This window comes from Pyrgilauda ruficollis, unplaced genomic scaffold, assembly GCF_017590135.1.
Source record: "Pyrgilauda ruficollis isolate IOZ18807 unplaced genomic scaffold, ASM1759013v1 scaffold41, whole genome shotgun sequence".
Lineage (NCBI taxonomy): Eukaryota > Metazoa > Chordata > Aves > Passeriformes > Passeridae > Pyrgilauda > Pyrgilauda ruficollis.
Genome location: NW_024525601.1, coordinates 282,204 through 310,062, shown reverse-complemented (window position 1 = coordinate 310,062; position 27,859 = coordinate 282,204). Strand labels below are relative to the sequence as shown.

At 35.4% G+C, this 27,859-nt stretch overlaps 1 protein-coding gene across 1 annotated transcript in view; it reads right to left on the bottom strand.

Moving 5' to 3' along the window:
• The window catches only part of CDH19 (cadherin 19), a 64,305-nt gene that overhangs the window by 18,275 nt on the left and 18,171 nt on the right, over positions 1-27,859 (bottom strand). Inside the window, exons 2-8 of the mRNA XM_041477778.1 lie at positions 18,818-19,044; positions 15,261-15,555; positions 9,039-9,158; positions 8,237-8,401; positions 7,014-7,198; positions 5,693-5,946; positions 2,747-2,883 (exon numbers count right to left, since the gene is read on the bottom strand). Coding sequence (XP_041333712.1) covers positions 2,747-2,883; positions 5,693-5,946; positions 7,014-7,198; positions 8,237-8,401; positions 9,039-9,158; positions 15,261-15,555; positions 18,818-19,015 — 1,354 coding nt within the window. The 5' untranslated portion in view covers positions 19,016-19,044. The remainder of the gene's footprint in view (positions 1-2,746; positions 2,884-5,692; positions 5,947-7,013; positions 7,199-8,236; positions 8,402-9,038; positions 9,159-15,260; positions 15,556-18,817; positions 19,045-27,859) is intronic.

The window sequence follows — 27,859 nt, the reverse complement described above, 5'->3', positions numbered from 1 at the left end:
GAGACCCACATGAAAGGACACTTGCAAGACTCACAGGTAAAATGACTGTTGTCTGTTGTGAGTTAATTTTTTTGGGATTGACTGTATTAAGTAAAACTGATCACAGAATCATAGATAATTGAGGTTGGAACAGACTTCTCAGTTAATCAAGTCAAAATGTCAACCTAACTCTGCCATGTTCACCACTAAACCGTGACCCCAGGTATCACATCCACAGGTTTTTTTGAACACTTCCAGGGAAGGTGACTCATTTTCTTCCCTGGGAAACTTATTATTATTCCAATGCTAGACAACCCTTTTACAGAAAAAAATATTTCCCTAGTAGGTAATTAAACTTCCCCTGGTGCAGCTTGAGACCCTTTCCTCTCATCTTCTTACTTGTTACATGACAGAAGACTGACCCCCATTTCCCTGCAACTTTCTTTCAGGTACTTGTACAGAAAGTTCCCTGCCAGCCTCCTTTTCTCCAGTCCAAACAACCCCAACTCCCTGAGCTGCTCCTCACAGAACTTGTGTTCCAAAGCCTTCACCCTCTCTGTTGTCCTTCCCTGGTTATGCTCCAGCATCTTCTGGCCACTCCACCCCCGGTCTGTAGTGCTACGCAGGGTTGGTGACACAAATGCAAGACCTGGAACTTGGCCTTGTTGGATTTCATACAATTGGCCTTGGCCCATCAATCCAGCCTGCCCACATCTCTCTGCAGCGCTGTTATACCCTTCAACAGAATAACCTCCCACAGCCCAGCTTGGTGCCATAGATAAGGTGACTGAGAGTGCACTTGATCCAATCATCCAGATCATTGATAAAATATATTGAACAGAACTGACCCCAGTACTGAGCTTAGGGAAAACCTGTACTTACTGTCTGTCAGTTGGATAGTAATGATTTAAGGATTTGTTGCTCTCAGGCAGGATTAGAACGCCGTTGTTTGTGCTTCAGCCTTGTACTTGGTGGAAGTTTCTTACAACCAAGTAAAAGTTGATGAAAATAAAATTGATTTTTCTTGAGCTTTAAGCATAAAGTGGAATGAGAGTCAAGAATTTGCAAGTTCTCCCTGCCCACATTTAAGTTTCAGCAAATTAGGCCTACCTCTGGATACTTTTAAAATATGCTCCTTCGATGGCACGCGGATAGGATGATCCACACTACAGGTCGGAAATAAGAGAGTCAAGCCTCTCTCACTGATCTCTGATCCTTGCAAACATTGCAATGGACTCAAAAGCCTTGTATAGTGTGTGAATGTCAGGGCATATCAACAGGCTCCTTGGGTGGTTGCTGTTGTAATGTCGTTTCAATACTTGACTAAGGTACAATGAACATCTTATTTGGATGAACTGTAATGGCATTTTGATTGTGCTTCAGTGGAGCCACAATGTCATCCACCAAATGTCTCATGCACACAGTGTATATTATGACTATAATTCAAGGAATAATATACTGCTAGTTCCTGATACAAATCCTTTCAGGTATGCCCAGACCAAGATGACCTAACCAGATCTTTTGAACATATCATTATAGACAGTGACCTTATCATCATTAAAGAAATAAAGAATAAGAATTTGAACATAATGAGGTCTCTATAATAGCTTTCATTACCGTGAAAGTCTCACTTTCTTTTGCTGCAGGAGACAGTTATTCATTTGTAACATTTGATTCTCTCCTGTTTTATTGTTTAACTAAACAAAAAAGTCTAGGCCAAAGTTATCCTGCTGTGTTTCCATAGAGCTGTTCAAGACATGCCAGAGATCAAATCTGCTAACACCTGTCATCTGCCCAACAACATGAGAATGAAATTCATGCTTAAAATCTCACAGAGAAACTGAAAAGGAAGATAGTACTATCAATTCCTAAATACAAGTTAAAGACTTCAATGAAAATTGATGCTGACTATCCTATAGTAGACTTCCAGCAGTAATGTTCTACAGGGAAGTCTCCCTTTTGGCAACAGTGAAGTTTAACAATATATGTTTAAAGCTGTCATACCAATAAATGACATTTAACTGAGATTCAGGAGTAAAGAACAGGTGCTAAGAGTATTTGGCAAAATCTGTCTGATTTACTGATTTTACTCTATTTTCACATGGTTTTCCTCCTTCCTGAGGATAAATGGGATTAGTTTTTAAATAATATCCCAGTAATCTTGTTAAACTGCCTTATAAATGAGGAGTTGTTAAATTTCTAGTTCTGTCCCAGATTTAGCACCACCAGATCACCAAAAACACAAACAGGGGCAATTTGCATTTGATTTTCAAAAAAAATTAACATGTGAAATCTATAGAAAAGATGCTTCAAGGCTCTAATTGTCCCTGAATAGACATCTAGATGATTTAGGCCTTAACAATTAATTTGAGCCACAGGTTTCTGACTGGTGTTAAATTAGACCCTGGGTAATTTTACACTAGTCAAAAATCTGGTGTGAAATTAACCAGGGTCTAATTTAACATAAGATCTTGCACTGCAGGAGCAATTCTTATGCTTCAGTGTAACTTGAAAGCATTACAGTCTCAATCCTATTACAATTTCTTTTTTCATAAGGTCATCTTTTATGAAAAAGCACAGGACCTTGGAGCTCAAATACATTCCACTTCTATTTAACTAATCATTTTAATAGTGCTCTTTAGTGTACCAAGCAACAGTAATATAATAAGAAAGAAGAATGTATTCTCCACTTAAAAGAAGGCACATACAGAGGATAATTACAGTTCACAATGTAAAAACCCCAGCATTCCTTACATTTCTTACTCACTTGTTTCTGTGGCTGTAACAGTTATGTTGTGCCAAGAAGCTATCTCTCGGTCCAGAGGTTCAGTGGTAATGATTGCTCCATTGTGTTCATTGATGCTGAACAGTCTCTTTAAATGACTGCTGTGGACAATAGAGTACCTGAACCAAAAAAAGGAAAGACATTCTGTAGTACTGAAAAGTTCCATCAGAGCTAAGGACATAGAAAGCTATTGTCAGCTAAGAAAACAGAGCTGTGCACATATGCATATAAATGTGTGCTGCAACAACCCGGAAATCATGAAAAATGTACATGTATAAACATTTAAAATTCACTGCCACCAAGATCAAAGCTCTTCTTTTTATAAAACTAAATACATCTCAGATCTATATTAATATGAACTGAATCCAAAATGCATTATTCATTCTTACTTCTAAGTCACTCTCACAGCAGGTGAATGACTTCATTGAAAAGAAACAGCAAAATTGCCATTTGTGAAATGAATAACACCAACATCTAAGTGGAGGTATAATGGCAAATCCATTTTATCATTGCTGACATGCTCTGATGCCAAGGGAATAGGCATTATAAAGATAGACAACTATCTGTAATGAAGTGACACTAAGGCAGAGTACAAAATCCTACTGCACGAGATGATTGCAGGAAAGATTCAGCACTCCCGAGTCTTTGCTGAAAAGGCGAAAAGGCTGCAGATGCTGGGGACATGTACATGTGCACATACATATACGCTCAAGCTGTTAAAGTCTAACCATGTGTTGCAGGGCAAAGATGAACTGAAATAGCAACCAAAGATATTCAAATCTATATTCAAAGATATTCAAATGTAAAATATATTTATTGCTGTTTTTAATGGTCTACAAAGCAGAAGACCGTGGCATTCAAAGTTTTTGAAAAATCTCTACACCCAGGATATTTCTCCTGGGAAGCTGAGAAGCCTCAGAGAAAAAGAAAAACAATTTTTATCTCATTTGCTTCTCCTGTGTTGTGCTCACATGTGGAATGTGTTTGGAGATTGTTTACCAATCGGTAATTGTTTCATTGGATTCTGGTGTGAGTTGTTTTAATGGCCAATCAGTGCCAAGCTGTGTCAGGACTCTGGAGAGAGTCACAAGTTTCCATTATTATCTTTTTAGCATTCAGTAAGTATCCTTTCTGTATTCTATAATATAATATAGTATCATAAAATAATAAATTAGCCTTCTGAGAACATGGAGTCAGATTCATCATTCCTTCCTTTATCAGAGCACCCTACAAATACAATAGAAGACCACTGCAGTTGCAGAAATAGAGCTTGTTTGAATTCTTTCCACTCCAATCTGGAATGCCCACATACAACTATTCCTTCTTATTGTACCTTTAATTCTGCTTGACAAAGCCTGTCTCTTTCCTGTTGACACTTAGGGCTCCAGCTCAGACAATGTGTCAGCAGTTAAATGACTTTCTAATTTGTTATCTATAGCTATATTTTGGGGGTTTTTTTTGGGTTTTTTTTGGGTTTTTTTTGGTTTTTTTTTTTTTGTTTGTTTGTTTTTGTTTTTTGTTTTTTAAACTCAGTAAGAAGATAAACCGAAGAACCAGCACAATACCGTAAGTGAAAGCTCTTATTATCTGAACCAAAGTTTGGATACTTATAAACTTCTATTTAAGGTATTTATAATTTTTCTGACATAGTCATTTTGTTTGGACATATTTTGGTAATCTGATTCTTGATACACATTTTTCACAAAAACAGTATTAGGTATTTGTTCTTTTTATATTTTTTATTACTAACATAGTGAAGTTTTGTTGCACATCTTTTTTAACTTGTTTGTTTGAAATGTGGAGTCCACAAAGCAACACAAGTTGTCTTCTATAAGTAACTGCTGTCATTTATGATAGGAATGGTTTCAAAATTAGATTCATTTTCATGGTGCTTAGCCCAAAAAACATATTTTTATATTATAAGTGACATACTCTATTCTAAAATAACTGGTTGATGCAATAGCTGTATCACTCTTTTGGGACTTATGTGGACATTTTCAATTTGAAGCCAGTTCCTCCAAAACGTTTCTGACTAAGGAGTTATAGATATACGTTAATGTTTAATTGTTCCACAGGAGATGTTGAAGTCACCTAATCAAACTACCAAATGAGCCCTTTTAGAGGGGGGAACAAAAAAAAAATCCATGTACATTTTTTTTTATTTAATTTAACCTATTACTAGTCTAATAAATAATAGTAAATGAATGGAAAATCATAACAAATCGCCACCCACAGCTCTGAAGCCATAGCATAATATATATGTATTTCTCCTATTAGAAATCTACATAGCATAAATTATTTTGTGTCTCAACCATTTGTCACTGTATCCTGCTTTGTCTAAATTCCATAATACACAGTGATGTCAGGCAATTCAAGAAGCTATTTTAATTATAAATCCCATGTTAAAGATTAATTACCTGTTTCTCCCTTAAGAGACAGCAAAATTATTTATCACTGATATTATAAAATGCAGAATCTGTTGTTGCAGGGTTGAGTTGCTAGGTGTCAGCTGGCTTGTGGTAAGCAATTGTTTTGAGTTTTCTTGCATCACTTTTTTTTCTTGGAGATTTGTTGAAGATTCAGGTTTTTCCCATCTCTTGTTTTCTTTGATACTATTATTATTGTTGTTATTATTATTATTTTGATATATCAATAAAAATAATAATAAACAACTGTCCTTATTTGAACCCATCAGTTCTCACAACTTTGTGCTTTCAATTCTCTTTTACATCCCAGTGGCTGTGGGCAAGTGCCTGTATGGTCCTTACCTGCCAATGTGGGTTAAATCATGACATCTGCAATAACCTTGGCTATCACAGTGAAAGCACAATTAACTGTAATTATGAGCTATGGTAAGGAACAGAAATATCCTTTGGAAATACCAAGTGCATTTGCCTTTGAGGCTAATTCATATTTTAAGAGAGGTACCTGACTGGACTCTCATCATTGTCTGGATCTCTGGCAGTTACAACCCCCACCAGTGCACCTCTCATAGCTCCTTCAACAATCTCCATCACATAGTTCTCCAAGGTGAAAACTGGAGGTTCATCAGCATCTTCCACATTGATTTTGACAATGGTTGTGTCTTCAAATGGTCCTTCTTTCAAAAAGCGCTCATCAATGTATCTGTTTACAGCTTTTACTTGAATGCTGTGTCTCCTTTTGCTCTCATAATCCACTCTCTGTTAAGAAAGAAAGAAAGTGAAATTTGGAATATTTCTTTCTTCATATTTAAATTAAATATAGTTCAAAAAAATGGTGTGAGATTAAAGACAAAGTAGCACTATACTTCTTTTCAGATTGTTTAAAAAAATGGTTACTACTAAAAGTTAATTCTAAGGTTTCCTTTTTATGTTAAAAACACTTTCAAATTCAAAAATGCTTGTTTGCTTTCATGTTTCATGCTGGCTTTAATGCTACAGTCAAACAACACTGTAAAAAAGAATTCCCATAGAATGTAACCCTTAATGACACATAGTTTCATTTACAATTTTAGTATTTATCTTCTGAATTAAATAAATAAATAAACAAAAACACTACTAAATAAATAGCTTCCCAAACTAAAAAGAAAAACCAAAAAACCCACAAAACAAACAAACAAACAAAAAGATCAAAACACAAAGACCCCAAAACTTTCACACTTAAAGCATTCAGTTCTTCAGGGTCCTACATTTCACTAGGCTATTGAACTTTATCTTCATTTCAGATGATCCTGGAGATGACTGAGAAATCGTCCTGAGTGTTTCCAAAATAAATTACACAGTATCAAATACTATAAATTTTTGATATTCATAAACTGGTCTTTTTTGATTGTACTTAGTATCTTTTTAAAGCTATGCCCCAACAAAAACTCCACTATCTAGTATATTAATTAATTCTTGTTTCAGTTAAGAGGAGGTATTGAAAGTGAGGTGAGATTGCTTGCAATTTATTGATAAATATTTTACAGGCAATGCACAGAAGAGAGAACATTTTCTCACAATGGGATGCACTGTGTGGCACAGTTAGGGATAACATTAAGATACTCTGACTGTCGCTATTATATTCAGCAGTAATTTCATTCAGAAATGTCAACAGAAAGTAAGGCTTTTTCTTTTTTATCCGTAGTAATATTCCAATCAAATCACAAAGCCTAAAGAAAAAAGAATAAGAGAATCCAAAGCAGTAGACCTTTTTTGTACATCTAGCTCGCTTGAGGATTTTCTTTCAAATATTTAGAGATTTTTTTTTAAAGTTTCTGAGATCTCACCTTTTTTAGTAAGATAATTCCTTCTTGAGTCTCATTGTTAGTAATGATGTTAAAAACATCTGAGCTATCTGCTTCAATGAAATAGTCCATGGCTGCGTTGTCTCCAATGTCTCTGTCTTCTGCGAAGACTTTGCCTACAGTGGTGCCCACGGGAGCCTCTTCAGAGACACTCATGTAGTAGAGCCCTAAAGAAACAAATACTGGCAGTGTTTAGTGATCTGCCATGGTTAATAAGTGCTATAGCCTGAGGTTCTCAGAGAGCTGGGAAAAGCCCCACATTCTACCAGAGCAATCAAAGTGATCTGCCATTGTATAGATCTTGGGTGCAGGGCAGGACAATCTTTTCCCTTGGGAGCCCTTTCCTCTCAACCCTATTTCAACAGAGTATAGAGCAAAGGACAAAAAAAAAAAAAAAAAAAAAAAAAAAAAAAAAAAAAAAAAAAAAAAGAAAAAAAACCCCCAAAACAACAGCTAATGTTTTTAAACTGAAGGAGGGAAGGTTTAGATTAGATATAAGAAAAATGTTTTTTACTCTGAGGGTGATTCAATACTGACACAGGTTGCCTAGAGACAAGGTGAATGTTCCATCCCTGAAAAAATTCTACCTCAGTTTGAATGCAGCTCTGAGCATCCCTTCCCAAGGAAGGCTGGACTAGATGACATTTAAAGGTCCATTCCAACACAAACTATTCTGTGGTTCTATGACTGAGCATGGTGAAAAAACAGCCAGGGACAGCACTTGCCAACAGTGCAGTTTTTTCCTGATAGCCCAATAAGCAGCTCCCACATCTGCTAGAAACTACCTGGACAGAGAGGTTCACATCATTTGTCAAAAACTCTCTAGCCTGTGTCAGAAAAAAAAATGAAGAGACAAAAAGAAGAAAGAAGGTGAATGAAAATGATGCTAAATATCCTGTTTTCGAGATTTTAGGTTGAGGTAGCACAAATTATAGGGACAGCAGCTTAACGATTTGTCTCCAAGGTCTATTAGTAAGTAAAACCAGCAGACTTCAGATTTTTGAAATGATAGATCTTCTTTTCCTCTTGATTTTTGGGCTTTTGAGGACTTTCTGGTTTTTTTCCACTATTTTATTTTTTTTACAGCTGAATGCTAAAGTCAAAGCACAGCCCTGTTCTAAAAAGACCTACCTGCAAACCTAACAGAGCTACAGTGGATCTAAACTTCCTCAAGACTTCCATTACTGTAATTAGCCTCTACTCACGCTGTTGAAATTCAGGTGGATTGTCATTGATGTCAGAGAGATTGATGGTAACAGTGGCTGTTGCAGAAAATGCTCCTGGTTGCCCAACCATATCTTTGGCTTGAATGATGACCAAATACTGATCTTTTGTTTCTCTATCCATTTGGGAAGCCATTCTAATGACCCCTAAAAATAAAAAAATAGAACTCAATGGCATATAAGTCTCATTTTTTTTCTCAACATCTGACATGGATATATAGTATAATATGCATGTAACATGTATCACTGTACCTAGCTATGATTTTCATTCCAAACTGTGCATAGCACAACTGTTCTTATACTGGGTGTTAGTCCTCATGTTAGCAAATACACTGTATGTCAAACCCATTCTATATATTTAGAGTTCTGGAGAGCAGATTACTCCATATATTTCCTCTACCATATAGAACCATCTGTCTTACTCATAAATTAGGTTTTTGGAGGGATGTTACATATCTGCTGTTTCTCAACATACAGATAGAAATATCACATGATGTGCCACAGAGATGTTGACTGAGAAGCGTTCCTAGATTAATTTATAAAGTGTGATATTCAGAGTCTAGCTCTTTAACAGGATAATTTTCTAATAAGTTTGGATTTGCTAGAGAGAAAGAATTTCATCTTCCTATGGGAAAGAAAAGTTGATTTTTTTTCAGATCTAGAATCTATGTAGAGAGGTAAAAGTGTAGAGTGGTGCCAGTTGATCTTTGTGTTGAAATCAAGAAAGACAATTTTGCTTGCATTCATTTTAAGAGTTATGAATGCACAAATTCACTTGTAGTACCTGTCTTTGGCTCCACGGAGAAATAAGGCTGTCCCTCAACAAGACTGTAAATCAGACGAGCACTATTCCCATAAGAAGGATCATCAGCATCTGTAGCTGTTACCTGTGTAACCGAAGTACCTCAAGGAAAAATATAATAGATTATGTTTGTTTTCTTCTTGTATAAATTGTCTCATAATTACAAAACATAAATTCTTTAAAATACTTTTAACATACCAGTTATACTTATAAACAGTCCTAAAAATTTACAGAAGCAAATAGTACCTATTAAATTTACCATTAAAAAGGGAAAATATTTCCTCAGCAGCTGTTCTTGTTGCATTCAAAATTTCAATTAAAATAAAAATAAATCTTTTTTTTTTCAGCACTACATTTATATTGCTTAAAATGCTACATATATCATGCCTATTTTCTAATATGTCAGTGAAGTAAAGCAAATTGTTTCTCCTCCCTCCCTTCAAAGTATTTCACGGAATGCTCCCATAGGAATAAGAAAACAGAGTTGCTTTATCATCAGTAGGCCCACTGGTGATAAAAAAATTAATTGTTAATAAGCAAAGCAACCAAGAAGTATAACAAGGCTCAGATAATTTTTTTTTTTATTCTTGAGTCTTTAATGAGCTTGTCCCAGTGCAAAACTTGTAGCAGAAATCCCAATGCAAAAACACAGTGGAATCAAACTACAGAGCTTGGTTTCTTCTTTGATGGGGAGCTGTTCATCTCCTGAATAGAAGATTGACAGTAATCTCATGGCACCTTCTCTAATGACTGTCCTTTAAAAAAAAATATTCACAGTAAAATCATCTTTTAAGGTAATCATTATTTTTGTCTTTTTTTCCTCACCTAGATTCTGCATTAGAAAACAAATATCACTTCTTGTGAGGAACAGCAGGAAATCAAGCTACTTTCTAAAAATTTCTGGCATACAGTCACACGGTTGCACCTGCTTATCAGTACAGCAGTATAGTTAGTCTGGAGGAGAAAAGAAGAAAAGGTGGAGTGCAAGGAGTTAGACCAGAAACACTATTTTTTAATGACAAAAGCAAAGGTGATATTTGTCCCAAATGAAACAAGTATATTCATTGCTGGGTTTTCTAGCAGCTAAATATTTTAATTTTTAAATAGGAATGAAAAAAGCTTTCTTATATAAGGAGAAGCTAAAATAAATAAATTGCATCTTTAAAAAAAATCTTTTGCATTTTCTCTCAATTTTTTGAGCAGCATTTGAAGTGATTCCATAACGCATGCTATCTTCTCTCAGGCAGAGGGTAAACTAAGCTGTTATTAATTCCCACCAAATTTTGGATGTATATGTCCTTCATAACTTACATGCAATATCAAATATCTGACATGTGGGTTTAGATGCATAAATATAGATGATTTAGATGTGTGTATAGATGTATAAATATATATACAGATCCTATTGCTTTGGAGACATTTTAAAGATAAAATTACAGATTCATATTTAATCAGGGCACATATATGCCTCAGAAAACACAGAATTCTTTAATAAGTCTGAAGAGCAAATGGAATCCTCAGCTACATAACTGTTAACTTTGTATCAGCTGTGATCTATGAAAATTGCTCTCACAGTCACAGAAAATTCATCCTCTAAAAAAATTTAGCATTACTAGAACACAGTTGCTTTGGACAAAAAAAATTGCTAGTTAGGAAAGGATCAGGCACTATGGATGATCCAACAGGTTTAGTATGTTATTAATGTCATTTTCTACTAAACAAACTCAAGTGTCCACAAGTATAGAAATTAGTAAATCAGGATATTTATTAGTAAATCAGGAATAAAATACAACATATATAGGACTTCAAAGTCATCATCACTGCTTTTGTACATCTCACATTTAAAGGTAAATGTATTTTCTGCGCAGTTTCTAAGCACTATAAAGAAATATTGACTCTAAACCAGCATTTCCTTCTTCTCTGGGACCCAAACACACTTTTCTTCTTGTCTGTTAACTCTTCTAGAGTATTTCAGAACACAGTAGTAAGGACTTTGTTCAGCTGGAACCACTGAGATGCAGCTGGTGGATGTAATCAATGGAAATGTGAATAGTCAAAAGGAATCTAGCAAAGAGGGAGCTGATCTGGAAGGAAGAAAAAACAGATATCCTGCACTCCAAGGAGGAAGACAATTAATTCCTAAATTTGGGTCACAGGAGGCCATGTAAAGAGCAGACTATCTTTTCTCACAATTTTTTAGAATAAAGATTGTCTGATAACTACATGAACCTCTACATCAAGTATGGACTATGTAGCAAGAAGAAAAATGTTACCCTGACTTTAGAGTACTTTCTCAATTTTTAGTTTTTCACTTTCACGAAACCTGTATTTCCTTATACATTTAACCATGACAAAAAAAAAACAATCCACCAAAATGAACTAAACTAAAACTGAAACAAAACCCCTACAAAAAATAAACCAAACCAAATCAAAAACAAATCAAAAAACAGAACCCACAAAAACCCCCAAAACCCAACTCAAACCATTTGCAGAATGAAATTATATTTACCCAGCATTTGTATTTGGGTGACAGAAATTGAAATGTTAATATTCTATATTCAAAAACTCCCAAGAGCCATTATTTGCAACTACATTATTGTGAGAAGAATAACTGAACAGATACAAAATCATATATTTTAAAACAATCATTTATCTCCCCAAAATTAAGAAACTTCAAAGCCCTAGTCCTGACATTACAAATATCACGATATAACTGACAATTGAACTTTTTGATTAGCTTTATTTAAGGCAAACTGCTACTTTGTATCTTTGCAGCCTTGGTTTTACCCTTCTTGGGCGAAATATGGTAGAGTGCCACTTATATGCTGCAGCCCATTAGGTAAACTTTGGGGCCCTCATATGGCAAATAGCTGTTCATTTTTCTAACTAGAGCTTGAGTTCTGTAAAGACATTAAGTACTGATAGATTATTGCATCTGACTCTTAACCACTCCATCAGATATACTGCATTTGTACAAGTTTAACAGTTATAAGGAAGACAGCGTAAAATTGTACCAAATGCCTGAGGGTAAAGCAGAGTCCCGTGTTCTCAGAAGAGAGTCCATTTGCTGACACGCTTTTCATTTACTGTGGCACTTGCATATAAAACCCTAATAAAATTTAGTACTGAAGATAAAAGAGAGTTAATAAAGAATTAAAATGTATTCTAATTTGTTGGCACATTTGTATATACATATAGGTACTTGTAACTAACTTCAGGCACAGATATTTGTGTCTATTTTCTGGTTTTGTTGTGGTTGTCTGAAGCAAGTGACCAGCTCTGGATTATTATCTACTCGCTTTCTTAGTTCCAGACAAATTGTACAGCAGTAGTGGCCTGCTTTCCCAAGTCTTGACCATGCTTCCTAAGCATGTTTTCTGTGAGGAAATTATCAGGAGACCGAGCATCAGTGAGCTGAACCGAAGCTAGAGAGCACCGAAACAGGGCAAAGAGCAAGCCTCTCTATTGCACTGCACCATTTAAATTAACTCTGTTCTTCATCCCTTATTATGCAAGAGTATGTTTTGGTTTACTGGCAGAAAAACAGTAATATAATCAACCGCTGTGCTATTGATACTGTAAACTTCAGTGGGTTGCTCTACCTCTCTGCTAGAAGTTTATAAATTTCCTTGTAAGATTGGTTTAGAATGTACACTGACACAGGTTCCACCTCAGTAGTGCAGTCCCAACCTTTTGAGAAGCAGGGTAAGTGAGGCCACAGAAGTGCTCATGGTGTGTGGCTCTGTTGTTTCATGTTTTTGGAGCTGACCACTATCAAGGTACACACTCCACTTGCATTTTATATTCCAGACATGTGCATTAGTATTCCAGAAGTGTCTCCATGAAAGAAGTAAATGAAAGAATGATCTCTAGAATGGCTATGGGATTAATGCTAGAGAGGTCAAATGTAGAGGCAGTAATGCAGAAAATATTTCAAGATCCTGGATGACCTGGATTCATCTATCATAGAGTAGATGACCATAAACCAGGGAGTTTACTATTTCAGGAAATCCATGTCTGAGGGAGAAGGCAAATAGGGATCTTACTTCATTTTTTATCCATTCTGACAAACGGGACCTGGCTTTACTTCTGATTTTTAATTAATTTTTTCATTTCATATGTTTCTATATTTCACTGGAATATTTTTTTATTTATAATATTACAGGAATATCACAAAGTAAATTACATTTTCTGCAGCATAATTAATCTTATGCTGAGGTGATACCATGTTTTAGGAATCTAAATGTATAATAGATGACACAGGAGTGTGGACAAAGACAGCTGAGCCTTCTACTTTTAGTGTATCTCTTTATATCAGACTTAAGGCAGTATACAGTGAAACTTCTCAATAGTCAACTGCTTGTAAATGGTTTCTGGTAAGAAACAGAAGTATATCAGAAAAGATTACTACTGTTGTTTTTGGTCTTAAGTACCACCCTACTTGACTATTTTTCTTTTTTTTTTCTTTTTTTCCCATATAGCCATCATAAAGATAGAAAGATAAAATGGAAGGAATTCAGTTGTTCATACATTTATGTGAGTGGTTACAAGTCTCTGCGAGTATAAATGAAGACATGCTAAATAATCAGACATTTAAAAAACACTTTTTTTAAAGAGACTAAGGAGACTATAAACAGTGTTTTACCACAGAGGGGGAAAAAAAAAGAAAAAGAAAGAAATTATCAAAGTCCTAAATTTTTGAATTCCCAGATGATTCTGGACAATGAACTGTACTCATTTTTACTATAAGCACATGAAAAATGAAAATGCAAAGATCTTTGACAAGTCACTTATCTTGTCTCCAAACCTGAGCAAATGAACAAGATGCAAAAGCTGGAAGAACCCTCTGAACTAGCAACTGATTGTGTTAGAAAAAGTTATTTGAGCAAGAGGTCAGGTGGGTGCAGAATTAAGTCTGTCTGCACAGAAGAAAGTGGCAGTGAAGAAACAATAAAAGTGATTTCCCTGGTGGAAAATGGTATAAGCAGGCAGCAAGTATCACTAGCAAGTAAATTGATCAAATGCATGTCTTTTGCAGCTACTGCTGGTAGTGATGATGAGCTGCTGCACCCTGGCAGAAATTAGGATACTGACCTCACCTTCAATTAAATAACAGGCATGAAAATCCTTTTCTTAACCTGCCATCCTGGCTGGTAGAAGAAGATAAAGTTTATGGCTTGCTGTCAGATATTCACTGATTCTGCTCTAAAAGCTGAGCAGATAATGCTTAACAGCATCACTGATGCTATTACATTAATGACCTCATTGATTCATACCATTTAAAGCACCACAATATTTGAATTTCTTTTCAATATCAGTTGCAATAAAAATAAGCAAAAGAAGTAGATGTATAAATTTGAAAGCTTACTGGGATCTTTTCTGTAAGATCTGAAGAATCTATAGTTTCCTTTTGATTTTGAAGATAGCAACTTGGAGATATTATCTATAACATGCCTGTTTACATCAGCTGTACTAACACCTTGGGGTTTTTGAAGGCTTACATGTGCACATATTATGAATGCATTTGTGTATGTAAACATATATAAATATACATATACCTACATTTGCCAGTTGTTGACTTTGCTTTGCATGTGTTGTATTGCTTCCAGATACATGACAGATCCTAGTATAGGTCTGTCTGATCATGTGAAAGTGAGAAAGAAGAGGTAGAGGGATTATGTTTTTCCTCTTGACAGGAAAATTACAGTTCATGTACTTAAGAAATCAGAAGGCAGAATGCATTCACTGCACACTATCTAATCCAAACAAGGAGAAGCTGACTGAAAGGAAAGAGTGTAACTAAGCAGGCAACATGCAGACAGTGAAGATGGCCATCACTTCTTCCCAACTGGCTACAGTATCTACCTATTTCTACTGAGAACATTATATTTTTAAACAAGTTCAAATTTCAAGGCTGAATCACTGATGGGAAAGACAAATGTCTATAGTCAATCCAAGCATGTATCCAGAATCTGTAAAAGGACTTGGATAGATGTAGGTACCTAAATATTTAAAAACAAGAACGTTGAGGTATTTACAACCATCAAGTTAAGAATATATCTTTGCAAATTTCCAAACCTGTAAAAGAGTTTCCTCCCTTTTTACTGAGATGCAGGCTGTAACATATGCTGTTAAGATTTTACTTCAACATAGCTACCTAGAAAAAATCAGGAAATAAAGAGTTTGATTCACAGTATATCATACCTTCAGGCGACATCTCTGGAACAGTGGCCACATAAGGTCCATCCAAGAACTGTGGTTCATTGTCATTGACATCTCGAACCTTGATGATAAATTCTGATTCAGGTTCAACAGGAAGGTGAGTACTCCTGTTAATTGCTTGTGCTCTTAGAGTGTAGAAAGGTTTCTTTTCTCGATCCAGCTTTTGTCTTACATAAATTTTGCCACTATATTCATCAATGAAAAATAAGCTTCCAGCTCCCTCCCCAGTCAAAATATATTTTAAGCTGCCATTCTCCTTGTCTAAATCTGATTTCAGCTGAAAGTAAAAGGGAGAAAAATAAGTCACAGTTTGGAAAGAATGAAGTTTTTAAATATTCATTTTATGCTTTGTTTTGATTCTGCAGTGAACTCTGCTGCTAATGAGCCTTCTTGGACACTATTGGTTGAAAGGAGGTACTGTCACTTTTTCTGCCAACCATTTTAATTTTAAAATATTTAAAATTATTTTATTTAAAAGTATTTATAACAGACTTATAAATGCATGATATACCTGAAAAGAGATGCTTCAGCTACTTTGAAGTGAAGGGAATGCATCTATGTACCTACTTTAGTTAATTGTTTTTTCAGCTCCCCTGCAATTTTGCTGAAAACAATGAAAAGGTCATTAAACATTGTCTAATTTTTTTATTATTGCAGATGGCACATGTACTTTTTAAGTTGCTTATTTTTTTTACTCAACAATGATTAGTGTAAATGTGTGCAACAGTGATGTTCTGTTTCTGTTGAAATATTAGAGTGGAAAAGACATTTTGCTGTGAAAGTCTGTATTGTTTATTCCAAAATAAATTGATAAACATTTTCCATTTCCTTCCAGGATGATCTACATCTTCTGTTGTATTGCTAAAATGAACTTTATGGTGATGATTCCTTTGATTAAGCAGAGCCTTGGAGACAATTTTGGTCCAGCTGCATTTGTTCATGACAACCAAATAGTTCTGTTAATGTTAATGATATATAATGTCACAGTATTTTAAGAGCAATAACCTAATTTCCTAACATAGCAGGCATCCACAGTTGAATTTTATGGGAACAAAAATTTCCATTATATCATTAATTCTTTTTCTCCACTTATTTTGGTTTTAGAACAAAAAATATTTCCCTATCTAAGAGTCTGGATACTAATTGAAAAATCCAAATTTTAAAAATAAAATATTATTAAGCTTGCTTCTCTTATGAAACAACATGTTTAAAATGCAAATAATATGCCTAACTTTTGAATTTATTGTCTCACTGTTTTGCTTATACTTATTTACCATTAAGGTCACTGTAAGTTGTGAGGCCATAGAAGGGGAAAGTAACATTTCCCTGTCAGATCTACTCAAATATTTTGTAATAACTTCTGAGGTTGCAAAAATAGTTTTAACTTTTCTTTGGAAGAATGCCTATGCCTTTTAAGATTTTCATAATGCATAATTGTCTGCATGCATCAGATGGATAATTTATTCATAATGTGACTGGGATACTGCTCTGATATGAGGAATGGTTTTGAGTTCCTACTCTGAGTTCTGTAAAGGTATTTAGCACCTAAAATATTCAGAATTAAATATCCTTGCCAGTACAAAATACAGAATTTTCAAGTCTTAGGGAGTTTAGAATCATTTAAAATATGAACAACTTAAATATTTTGAACATAAGTAGTTGTGTGCTAAACATGGACCATGGTCAAACTAATTTTAACACCATCCAAATTTGGCATCTCACTAAGGGGAAACACAGATTCTTTGTTTCCCATAAATCTTGGTTTCCTTTTCACATAACCCAGGACATGGGAGAAGTGATATATATCTAGATCTTTCAACTAATGTGGGGCTCAGATGTGACCACAGAGTGTATCAAACCCTTAGGGTCTGGGACCATGCCTTTGACTGGCTGCTAAGACATAGCCTGTGTTTAGCAGTTTCACTCAGAATCATTTATCCACAAAAGATTTCATGACCTTGAACATGTTAAATGAGAGGCCCCTTACAGATGACATTTGCTGAGAAAGAACAGCAAAGGTTCTAAGTTTACTTGTTTTTTTTTTAGGCTGGGAACAAAATAAATGGTCTTACCATTGTAAATGAGAACTTAGAACAAGTATTTTTGTACTCGTCCTTGTGTATCTGCCATTGTAGTGCTGATGGACACATTTATTTTTTCTTAATCTTGATAATGGAAAAGGCATCATGAGTCTATGTTAAATGAAATTTGAAAATATATTTCTCACTGAAAAAAAAATTTTGATATGTAATAGTGATTTAGAAACAGAGACTGTCTACCTTTGTATTTTCGTTGATGCAGTTTTCTTCAGGGCCTTAATTACTAAAAATTCATGTGTTGATCATAGACTACCACTTCCTTTGCTGAAAGCAGCGTATATTCTACTCAATAAAAAGACACAAGTAAATATGTCTTATTAGAAAATGGTTTCACTGCAATATATTAAAAATAATCTTCAATAAAATCCCCAGTTAACCTGTGAGAAGTAAAAAGGTGAGATCATGAAAATACATGACATTTATGAAGTTTATTTGCAGGCAATACTTTTCCAAAGTATTGGAAAAGTAATAATAATTGTTTAAAAAATACACAGTATGTCTTCAGTTGTTCTTTCAGAAGTGAGACATCACACTTGCATAGTAACTACTTTGAAAGCGCTGTGAAAAAGTAATTAATGAATTTTGAGCACTTCACCCTTTGGGCCCAATTAAATTTTAGTGCTAGTTAATTAGCAGTTAAACTTATTTTGGTTCATTCATCTAAAAAGGGCCTTAAAGAAAAGAAAATAAGATCTCAAGATTAAAATTACTTCTAGCATACAAAAATAAATAATAATAATAATAAATATAATAATAATAATGGTAAGCAGAGAGAGAAGGGCAGATAAACCCTCATTAAGACAATTATCTTAAAACACATTTTTAAAGGAGGGTAAAAAATAATTGCTCGTTGTGCTAAACCTATGTTAATCTAATGAACCGTGCAGATTCCCATAGTTTCTCAGTGGTAAAAGGATTTAGTATTAATCAGCTTCATTAAAAATTAATGAGGGGTAAATCAGCTGCTACTTAGTGTAATAGAAAATCAAGCTAAACACTGTTTGTAAACTACACTACACTCAGTATGGCTGCTTTGATGCAGTGCCAAAAATAGCACAAGCAAATTGCCAGATGTTGATAAATGAGTCTTAACTTCCACTCAGAAGGAAAAAAGGAACTTTTCAGCTTTATACCTTCATCTGCTGTGCACGGAGCTAGTAACAGCAATGCATGTGAAATTTCCTTGACAGCAGCCCTCAGTGAAGGAAGGTGCTTGGTACTGCCGTGGCCTGCAGCTCTCAGACTTCTCTGACCTTGAGAGAGGTCATAGGAAAGGAGAAATGTAGTACTGTCTTATTACATCTTCCTGATCTGCTCTTTCTACGTTTCTTGCTATTTCCACATCACTGGAGATATTTGGCCTTCCAAGTCAGGGTAGAAGCTGCTACTCAGCATGCTAAATCTAACCTTGTACTGTCCTTGAATCATTACTTATCATACCTGTCCAATATACACAGGTTCTGGTGAAATCTGTTCCTCAGTTGCAAAAAGAGGTTCCCACAGCCAGCCACGTTTCACTCTTCGAGCTGGTGTGAAAGACTGAACTGTGTTTTGAGCGCTGGAGTTCTGTGTGTTGGGAGAACAAGGCCAAAGTTGAACCAGCATCACCATGAGACGCAGCAATACAGAGGAATTCATGCTGAACCGTTCTTTCAATCAGTCTTAATCTGTGAAAGAGGAAAAAAGAAAAAGAAAGAAATCTTTGACAAAGCATCGCTTTTGTCTTTCTACTTATATATATTGATTCTGTGCTAAAGTAAGAGCTGATTTGCAGTGTTAAAAACCTCCTCTCTCCTCAAAAATAAAGAGCTGAAATGAAGTCTGTTTCTTATTAAAATTTTAATAAGAAAATTTAAAAAGACCTTTCAGAGTCTCTAACATGAAAGTCAAGTGCTTAACTTTTCTTTATGAATATCCTACACAGAGATTTTATGCAAAAAAAAAAAAAAAGGAAAACAATCCTTCAATTAATTCATCTTTCAAATTAAGCTGGATAATTGTATTGTGTAGCTTAGGAATAATTTGATTGGAATAACTGTACGTTTCTGCTTAGACAGGGCTCATTTTGAGATGCGGTCACAAAACTGCCTGAAGGGTGAATATCTAGCCTTAGTAGCCCTGATGTATGACAGCTGAAATGGAGTGGTGCAGATATTTTTTTAACCACTTCCTACCCACTTTCCCAGCTCAGCAAAATGGCTGCAAAAATGTTAAAGGTGATAGGGTACCATGAAGAAGCAGCAAAAATTTACAACTTTCTCCTTCCCAGCCAAACAACAGCATGGACAAGGCAGATGTGTTTAATGGATTCTTTGCCCATGTCTTTGGCACGGATAATGCACTAAGGGGTTCCCATAGCCCTGAGCTGGAGGACCATGACTGCAACAATTATCAGCCCCCAGTCGACTCTGAAATTGTGCAGGAACTGCTGCTCCAGCTGGATCCCTAAAAATCTATAGGACATTATGAGATTCATTTGAGAATCCCCAAAGAGCTGCTGATGTCATTGCAAAACGTCTCTCAATGGTTTTTGAGTGGTCTTGGGAATCCGGAGAATCCCAGCTGACTGGAAGCTGGTAAATGTTGTCCCATTTTTCAAGAATGGCATGAATGAGAACCCCAGAGACTACAGGATTGTCAGTGTCATTTCAGTGCCTCATCAAGTTATGGAGAACGTTATTTTGGGAGGTACTGAAAAACACCTGGAGGACAGCACAGTAATTGGTCACAACCAGCATGGCTTTATGAGAGGAAAGTACTGCTTATCAAATCTGATTTCCTTTTATGACATGGTGTCTCACCTAATTGATCAGTGATAGCCTGTTGTAATCTTTCTGGATTTCAGCAAAGCTTTCAATACTTTCTCTCACAGGATCCTTCTAGACAAAATTTTCAGCACACAGCTGGATAAACACAGCTTTGGTTGGTGTTGGTTGAGAAACTTGCTCACGGGCTGGGCACAAAGCTACAGTGAATGGTGTGACATCAAAATGAGAACCTGTCACTAGTGGTATTACACAGGTCTCCATGCTCAGCCCTGTATTTTTCAACATCTTTATGACTTTCATACAGAACTGGAATGAATATTAAGCAAGCATGAAAATGATACAACACTGAGGAGCCTTTGAAGGCAGGTAGACCTTGCAGAGAAAACTCAAAAAAGTAGGGGACTAGACAATCACCAGTTGTACGAGCTTCAACAAGGGAAAGAGATGGATTCTGCACCTGGGATGAGGCAACCCTGGATGTACATACAGACTGGGGAATGAGATGCTGCAAAGCAGTGCCACAGGAAAGGACCCAGGGGTCCTGGTTGATGGCAAGTTGAACATGAGTCAGCAGCGCCCTGGCAGCCAGGAGGGCTGTGCCTGTCCTGGGGAGCATCAGGCACAGCATCACCAAGGGGGCAAGGGAGGAGATTGTCCCACTCTGCTCTGCATGGGGGGCAGCCTCACCTTGAATATTGTGTACAGTTTTGGGTACCACAATTTAGGAAAGACATTAAGCTATTTGAAAGCATCTGAAAAAGAGCCATGAGGATGGTGAAGGAGCTCGAGAAGAAGTTGTATGAGGAGAAACTGAGGTCACTTGGTCTGTTCAGCCTGGAGAAGAGGAGGCTCAGAGTTACAACTCATTGCAGTTACAACTTCCTTGTGAGGGGAAGAGGAGGGGCAGACACTGATCTCTTCTCTGTAGTGACCAGTGACAGGTTCCAAGGGAATGGCCCGAAATCATGTCAGGGGAAGCTTAGGTTGGATATTAGGAAAAGGCTTTTCACCCAGAGAGTGTTTGGAGACTGCAGCAGGCTCCTCAAGGAAGTGGTTAGAGCACCAAGCCCATAGACAGGGTTCAAGAAGCATTTGGACGATGATCTTAGGTACATGGTGTTACTTTTGGGGATGGTCCTCTGCAGGGCTAAAAGTTGGACTCAGTGATTCTTGTGGGTCCCTTCCAACTCCACATATTCTGTGATTCTTTGAATAGAATTTGTCTTAACAGATTTTACTGCCTCTAACATTATTTTCTCCAATTAAACTGACAAAGGCCAAATGTATCTTAAAAGCTGCAGGTTTTTGTAGCTAGTTTCATTTCCACTACATATGCTTTTAGAAAATGAAGGCTTTTTGCAAACTGTAAACCATTACTGGCTTTACAGTGATTTTTGGCACAATGAAGGAAATTTTAAATATAATTCTATGTTCAATTAAGAATAGCCATCTTCTGTGAGGCAAAAAGAAAAATTTTGAAAATACCTACTCATATAGCAATGGCATTAGCCATTCTTTTCAAGGCTTTAGCATTGAAGAATAACATTTCCTATGAAGGAGAAGTCTAGTTTATGAATTTGTGATGCACTAGTCAGTTTGGAAAACACACTGAAAAAAGTATATTGGGATGAATTTATTTTAGATCTGAAAAATCCATAAGTCTTTTATCTGTCCAGGATAAAATATGAATCTATGTATTTTAAATTCATGATTTAAGTATTAATGATTTAAATACCCATCTTTATCCAAAGGGAAATGCCATAATTGCTTAAAAAACCAGACAGATAATACAGAAAACTATTTATTTCCTTCCAGCAACTTTATATGATGTTGGACAACAGTTTGTTAAAATGTAATTTGCAGAGATGGAAAGAGAAAGAGGAGTTCTAATAGGAAAGTCAAATAGAAGCACAGAGACTTAAGTGTACTTTCAAATTTCTTCACATTTTGTGTTTTTTGACTGTAAAGCCATAACAGAGCAATACAAGATTTGAATAGAATGAATGTGACTTGGGTACCCTCCTTTTTCAGTTCCCTGTAGAAAACTTCTTATTTTCCCATGCCTGCAAGAATAATATTTTTGACATGGAAGAAAAGTCCAACAAACCTCAACTTGGCTCTGAAATAAGTCTTGAGTGAGGTTTAGAAGGCCTAAAGACATTGGAGAGTGCTAATAAGCAATAATCTGCACACAAAGTAACCTTGAAAAGGAGCATTCATTTCATTTCCGCACATTGTGAAGGACAGACTACTCAAACAAAAGCTGAACAGTCGAGGAGACCTTTCTGAGGAATCACAAAAAATGTCCCTCATTCACTGTTTATACGTGAAGAGAGGTGTTCAGTCTCAGCAATAGAAAATACTTCTGGCTAGGTTTTTTTTGGTTGTTGTTTTGGATGCTTGTTCTGGCATTTTTCACATTATTCAACAAAATATCTCTGGCTTGTGGGGCAGTATTTCAAGCAGAGCGAATGTCAGACAAACAGTCATTACAGAACTTGTCTGAAGACACCCTGTATTGACAATAACATAGCGAGAGTGCAGAATATGGCTATGCTAATCTGCTGTTGGCCACCTTCTTGTAATGTGCTCAGCAGTTACATATCAACAGCATAAAGCATGCAATGAATGTTTTGGAGCATTTTGGTGTATGTTTTTTAATAATTTATGTTAATATCCTGTGTTACATGGAGTTAAGCATCACGTGTCAGATGAATAGGAACAAATAAATATTTTTAGATTCTGACATACTGCACACACTATTAGTGTATAAGAAGACTAACCTGAAAATACAGATGGTAGGCAAATTCCTTTAAAAATAAAATTATTTAATGGAATTGAGATCTATATGAATCTCTGTTTTTCTCTCCTCTGCTATAGCAAACATTTTAAATTCGCCTTTAATTTCAGGACCTCTCAAAGCCTATTTGCTTCCAACATCTTCCTACTCATTTGGCATTGAGACACTGCCTCCAGCTTCTGGCCAACATGTGTTGTCATTTTTTATAGTCCAATTATAGCCCTTGTGAAACAATCACCTTCTTTCTTTTCCACTGATTGCAGCTCAGTCTCAGAAGTCAGTCTAATAAAATATCCAGAAAGTAGTTTCTTATTCCCTCATCAATTTCTAGTATTTTCTTTAAAAATCCAAACTTCAGTATTACTTACTTGAAAGAAAAAAAAATAAATATAAAAGGATTCATACTGTTTAAGATGATTCTGTGCTGAGACTGCTGCCTATCACTTTGTCTAGTATTACACCATTATTCCCTTGTACTTTCCTGTCTTTCCCTATCCGTCAGTTGTCTTTTGTTTTACACTCATTTGCTATGGTCTTTGTAAATGAAATGACCTTGTACTCTGTGTTATAATTATGGTATGCAGCAGAAGGGAGGATTAGTAAAAGCACTGAGCTTTTGGGCACTGTAGTAATATGCCCTAATAGATAATTTTTTTTTTTTTTTTTAGAAAAAAATTTCCCATTAAAAAAAAAAAACCAACCAAAAAAACAAACAAAAAACCCAAAAAAATTATTTTCAGAGATGAGCAAACAATCTATCACTAAAAATTTCCCAAGAGGAAGAAAGGAATGGAAACCATTGTTCTGCTCCTGTCCTTTTGTAAGTATGTCTCCAGTTTTTCTCACATGCAGTGAGTTGCAATAATAACATCTGATGGTAAGAACAGAGTAATGAGAATATCCATTGCAGTTGTAATAAGCGGGCTGCAGCTTTTAAAGCTTATAGAACAGCATCTTCCTTTCATACCCAAGGAAAACCACAAGTTTCCTATAGACTAGAAACAGACTTCTTGGAACAAAGTTGATGAGTCCTTTCAAAAGGTTGTTTTGGAATCTTCACCAACTGACATCCTGTCTCTGCTTGAAACTGGATGTTATTTTAGGTGTGCTGGTAGTCTGACTTGCCTCTGAGTTGCCGTTGTTTCAAATTTTTTTTCAATTATGATTGTGTAATTACATTACAAAATAATACATGCTACTGCCTAGCATTGCAAGAAAAACAATAGAAAGAAGCAGAGGTCTAAAAAAGACTACTTCTGTGATACAGTGAAATTATATATTTGTTGGTGGAGAAAAAAAAAAAAGATTAAAGCTGGAGACAAACAACAGCTTTATAAAGTTTTAAAAAAAAATCCAAACAGCAGGTTAGAGTGCAGGTGGTGAAAAATTCTGTTCCAGATCTCTAAGTTGAAGAATAAGGAGCAATCAGCCTAATTTTGTAACAGAAGTCCCATAATTTGTTATAAGTAAAGCCTTTTAGGTAAGAAGTAGCAAAACACTGAAATAGGGTAACAAGGGATGTGGTAGATACTCCTAAGTAGAGACCATTAGGACCATCTCGTATACATGTTTGGTGCTACAATTTTGAAACTGATTCCTGTGAACAAATCTCTCTTTCCTTGAATGTACTTATCCAATTTTTTTTCTTTTTTTTTTTTTTTTTTTCAAGTCAGACTGAAATACATTCCTTTTGTGGAATTTGGTGCTGTCTTTGCTTGATATAATAATGTCAAGCAAACAAGAGGAATAATTCATGTAAGTCAATCTAATTCATTAATATGCAGCTTCTGAAACAATTCTTATCTCAAGAACAGCCTTTACATGATGTTGTTTCAGTTGCATGTTCTGTTTTGTGCTTTGGTGTTATTATGATTGTAGTGAAATCCGTCTCCCTTGTATGTTGCTATCTTTAATTTTCACTTAATAGGATAAAGAAGAAAGGGTATGTGTAACTAACCCCTACAGATTACTGTGTTATAAAAAGCTTAAAGGAATCGAAACTTATTTCTCCACTACAGACTTGTCCATTTGTTCTGTGTCTACTGGCTATTTATCCCAATTATATTTAATGTGGTTGAATACTGAGGATCCTAGTGTATTATAAGTGCTACTGCTCTATCTTTTTTCCAGAAAACATTAGATATGGACTCATTTTCATTGACTAGTTTAGGTCTTGCACAGTATGGTTGACACCTAAATTCTATTACTTATGCAATTCTCAGAGAATTAGTAATACATAAGAATATATTTTTTAATTAATGCATATATTTTGTGGGTTTGCTACTTTGTTTTTTGGGTTTATAACCTCTACAGAACAATGACAAAATATTCTGGTGTGTGCAAGTACTAGGCTTAATCATATTCTTGCTACTTCTTACCATTGTTGAATTTCAGATAGAGTAGGATAATCATTTTTACATGTTTGATGTGTTAAAGCTCTGCTTTATATTTTTCATGTATGTCATATGTGATTTGGTCTTTTGCAATCAGTACCAACATGTTTTTTAAACTAAGTTTTCCATTCTTCTTGCATTTTTGCTATTTTATTTGTAGACATTAGAAGAAGACATCCTAAACTCCTAAGGAATAAATATGGCATATCTAACTCCAATTATGCTGTAAGTCACTATTGTGACAGTAATGTTTAACTAAGCTTATAATAAAGCAGCAGTGAAGAGAATGTACTAAAATTTACAAGAATTTATTTTGAAATTTGAACTTAATTTTTACTAAGTACAATTGCAGTTACCATTTACCACGCATACATATATTGTGTGATTGACTGAGTGATTAATTGATTTTTGTGACTGGGTAAAATTGACACCAGTCCTGCTGTAGCTTAAGGCACCTTTTCTACAATCCTCTCAGCTTATATTTATCTGCCTGAATGTTTTTATTTGTATTTGCCTAGATTAGCTATTATTTTTATTGAATTTAAATATTTTAATTTATTTCATTTGACTTTCTTGTTTTTCACATAATTTTCTTCTTCAAATAAATTTGGACTGCTATATCTAACAAGTATTCTGAATTTAATTGTATAGTGGTTATCAGAACTAACATCTAAATGTAATATTCTCTGCAGTCAATTAATTAGAGGCATATCAAAAATTGTCTTTCTAGTCTGCTGCAAAACTAGCTACTTTAAAAGCTGCTACTTAACCTTGAGAGATGTTTTCTTTAATGCACATCTTGATGTGACATTTGACCAAATTATGTTGACTGGTAGTGCATATTAACACAGTATGGCTGCATGTGTCTCCACAAGTCACCCAGAACTTCACTTACATGGAAAGCAATTACTTAGATGTTACGAATATATTTAAATTTCACTTCATTCTAATTGGCCCAGGGGCCAATTGACCCTGGGTGTCAGCAGTGGGTGGCAGCAGGAGCAGGGCAGTGACTGAGCCCTGTGCTGACATTATTTTCTTCATTTTGAAAATATACCATTGTGCCATTAAGGAAGGCCTTCAAACTATTACATAGAATTAGCAGTGTAATTATCTGTCAGATATACATGGACAAAATACTTTAGAGAAACGAATTTTTTTGGTTGATTAGTGCCTTTAAGGCTGTGTATTTTAATCAGTGTAGAGCAGACTCACTATAAATCATGTCATTCTTAGTGTTTTATATATATTAACACAGTGTATTAACACATCCCCCATATTTTACTACAATATCTGTTGCACTGTATGAAAAGCCCAAATGCCATTTTTGATGACAAAACCCTGAGTCTTCAAAGCATGACAAGCAGTAGCTAGATTTCTGTCCCTACTTGATATTCAAAACATCTTTTTCAGTGTCAGATTGTAATATTTATTTCTCAAAATCCTATGTTTTCCATTAAAAACCTATGACAACTCCAAGCAATGGTATCAGATTTGTTTAAAATGAGGGGACAGGGGGCTAAGGTGAGGGATGAGATTTCCTGCAATGAGTAAAAAAATTAAGAAGTATAGCTGCTACTTGTTAAGCTCACAAATCAACGGAGTTTATATAGAGGATGTGCTGACACACTGTATGTTCTGCAACCTCATTCTGCAGTATCATTGGTGGCTCTCATTTTTTTAGTGGAAAACTCTCTATATTAATCACCAACAGACATGAGTAAACCAATATTGAGAAACAACTCTTTAATTAATTAATGTTGGTGACTTCAGCAGTATTTTATTCCATCTGAACTTTGGCATATAAAACTGGCTTCACAGTACCTATTTCCTGATGGTCATGAGCATACATGATGATGTAACTATTCTCTTGCCTTTTTCAACTCTGAACCACCAGTATTTTTAGAACTGATTAATTGATTGTTGACCTGTAAGTTTGCTGAAGATATATATAGCTGGAACCTGCTCAATATTTCTGTGTGTGGTGCAGCATTCTTATGTTTGACTTAGGGGCTTGCAGCCACTCACTGCTGTGATCGTGTGAAGATTCTCATGAATCTTTGAAACACAGGATATGGAAGGAAAAAATAATTATTTTATTCTCTGTTATCAACCATATAACATAGAGCTGGAAACATCGCCTCCAACACTTCAGAAGGCAGGAGACCTAAGTCCTGTCACTGCAAGTTTTTTGGGATCCTTTAGAAAGAACCTGAAAAAGATGACTCAATCCACTTAAAAATCTCTAGGTACAAAAAAAGTCACCTACACCATTCCCATCAGCAAAATAGAGAGTGTACGTGTAAGGATAAACTTCTGTTGGGCAGGACTCTGCCTGACAGCTTTTTCTCTGCAAAGGTGACCTTTGGATGTGCTGACTAAGGCAAACACTCAATAGGGACTGAGCCAGAGGCAAGCCAATGCTTCTGTAAGATTCTTCTGTGAGTGCTTGTCTTACTGTTTTTAAGATAATATTAAAATTAAATCTGCAACATCACAAAGTAATAAAGTAATTAAGTGT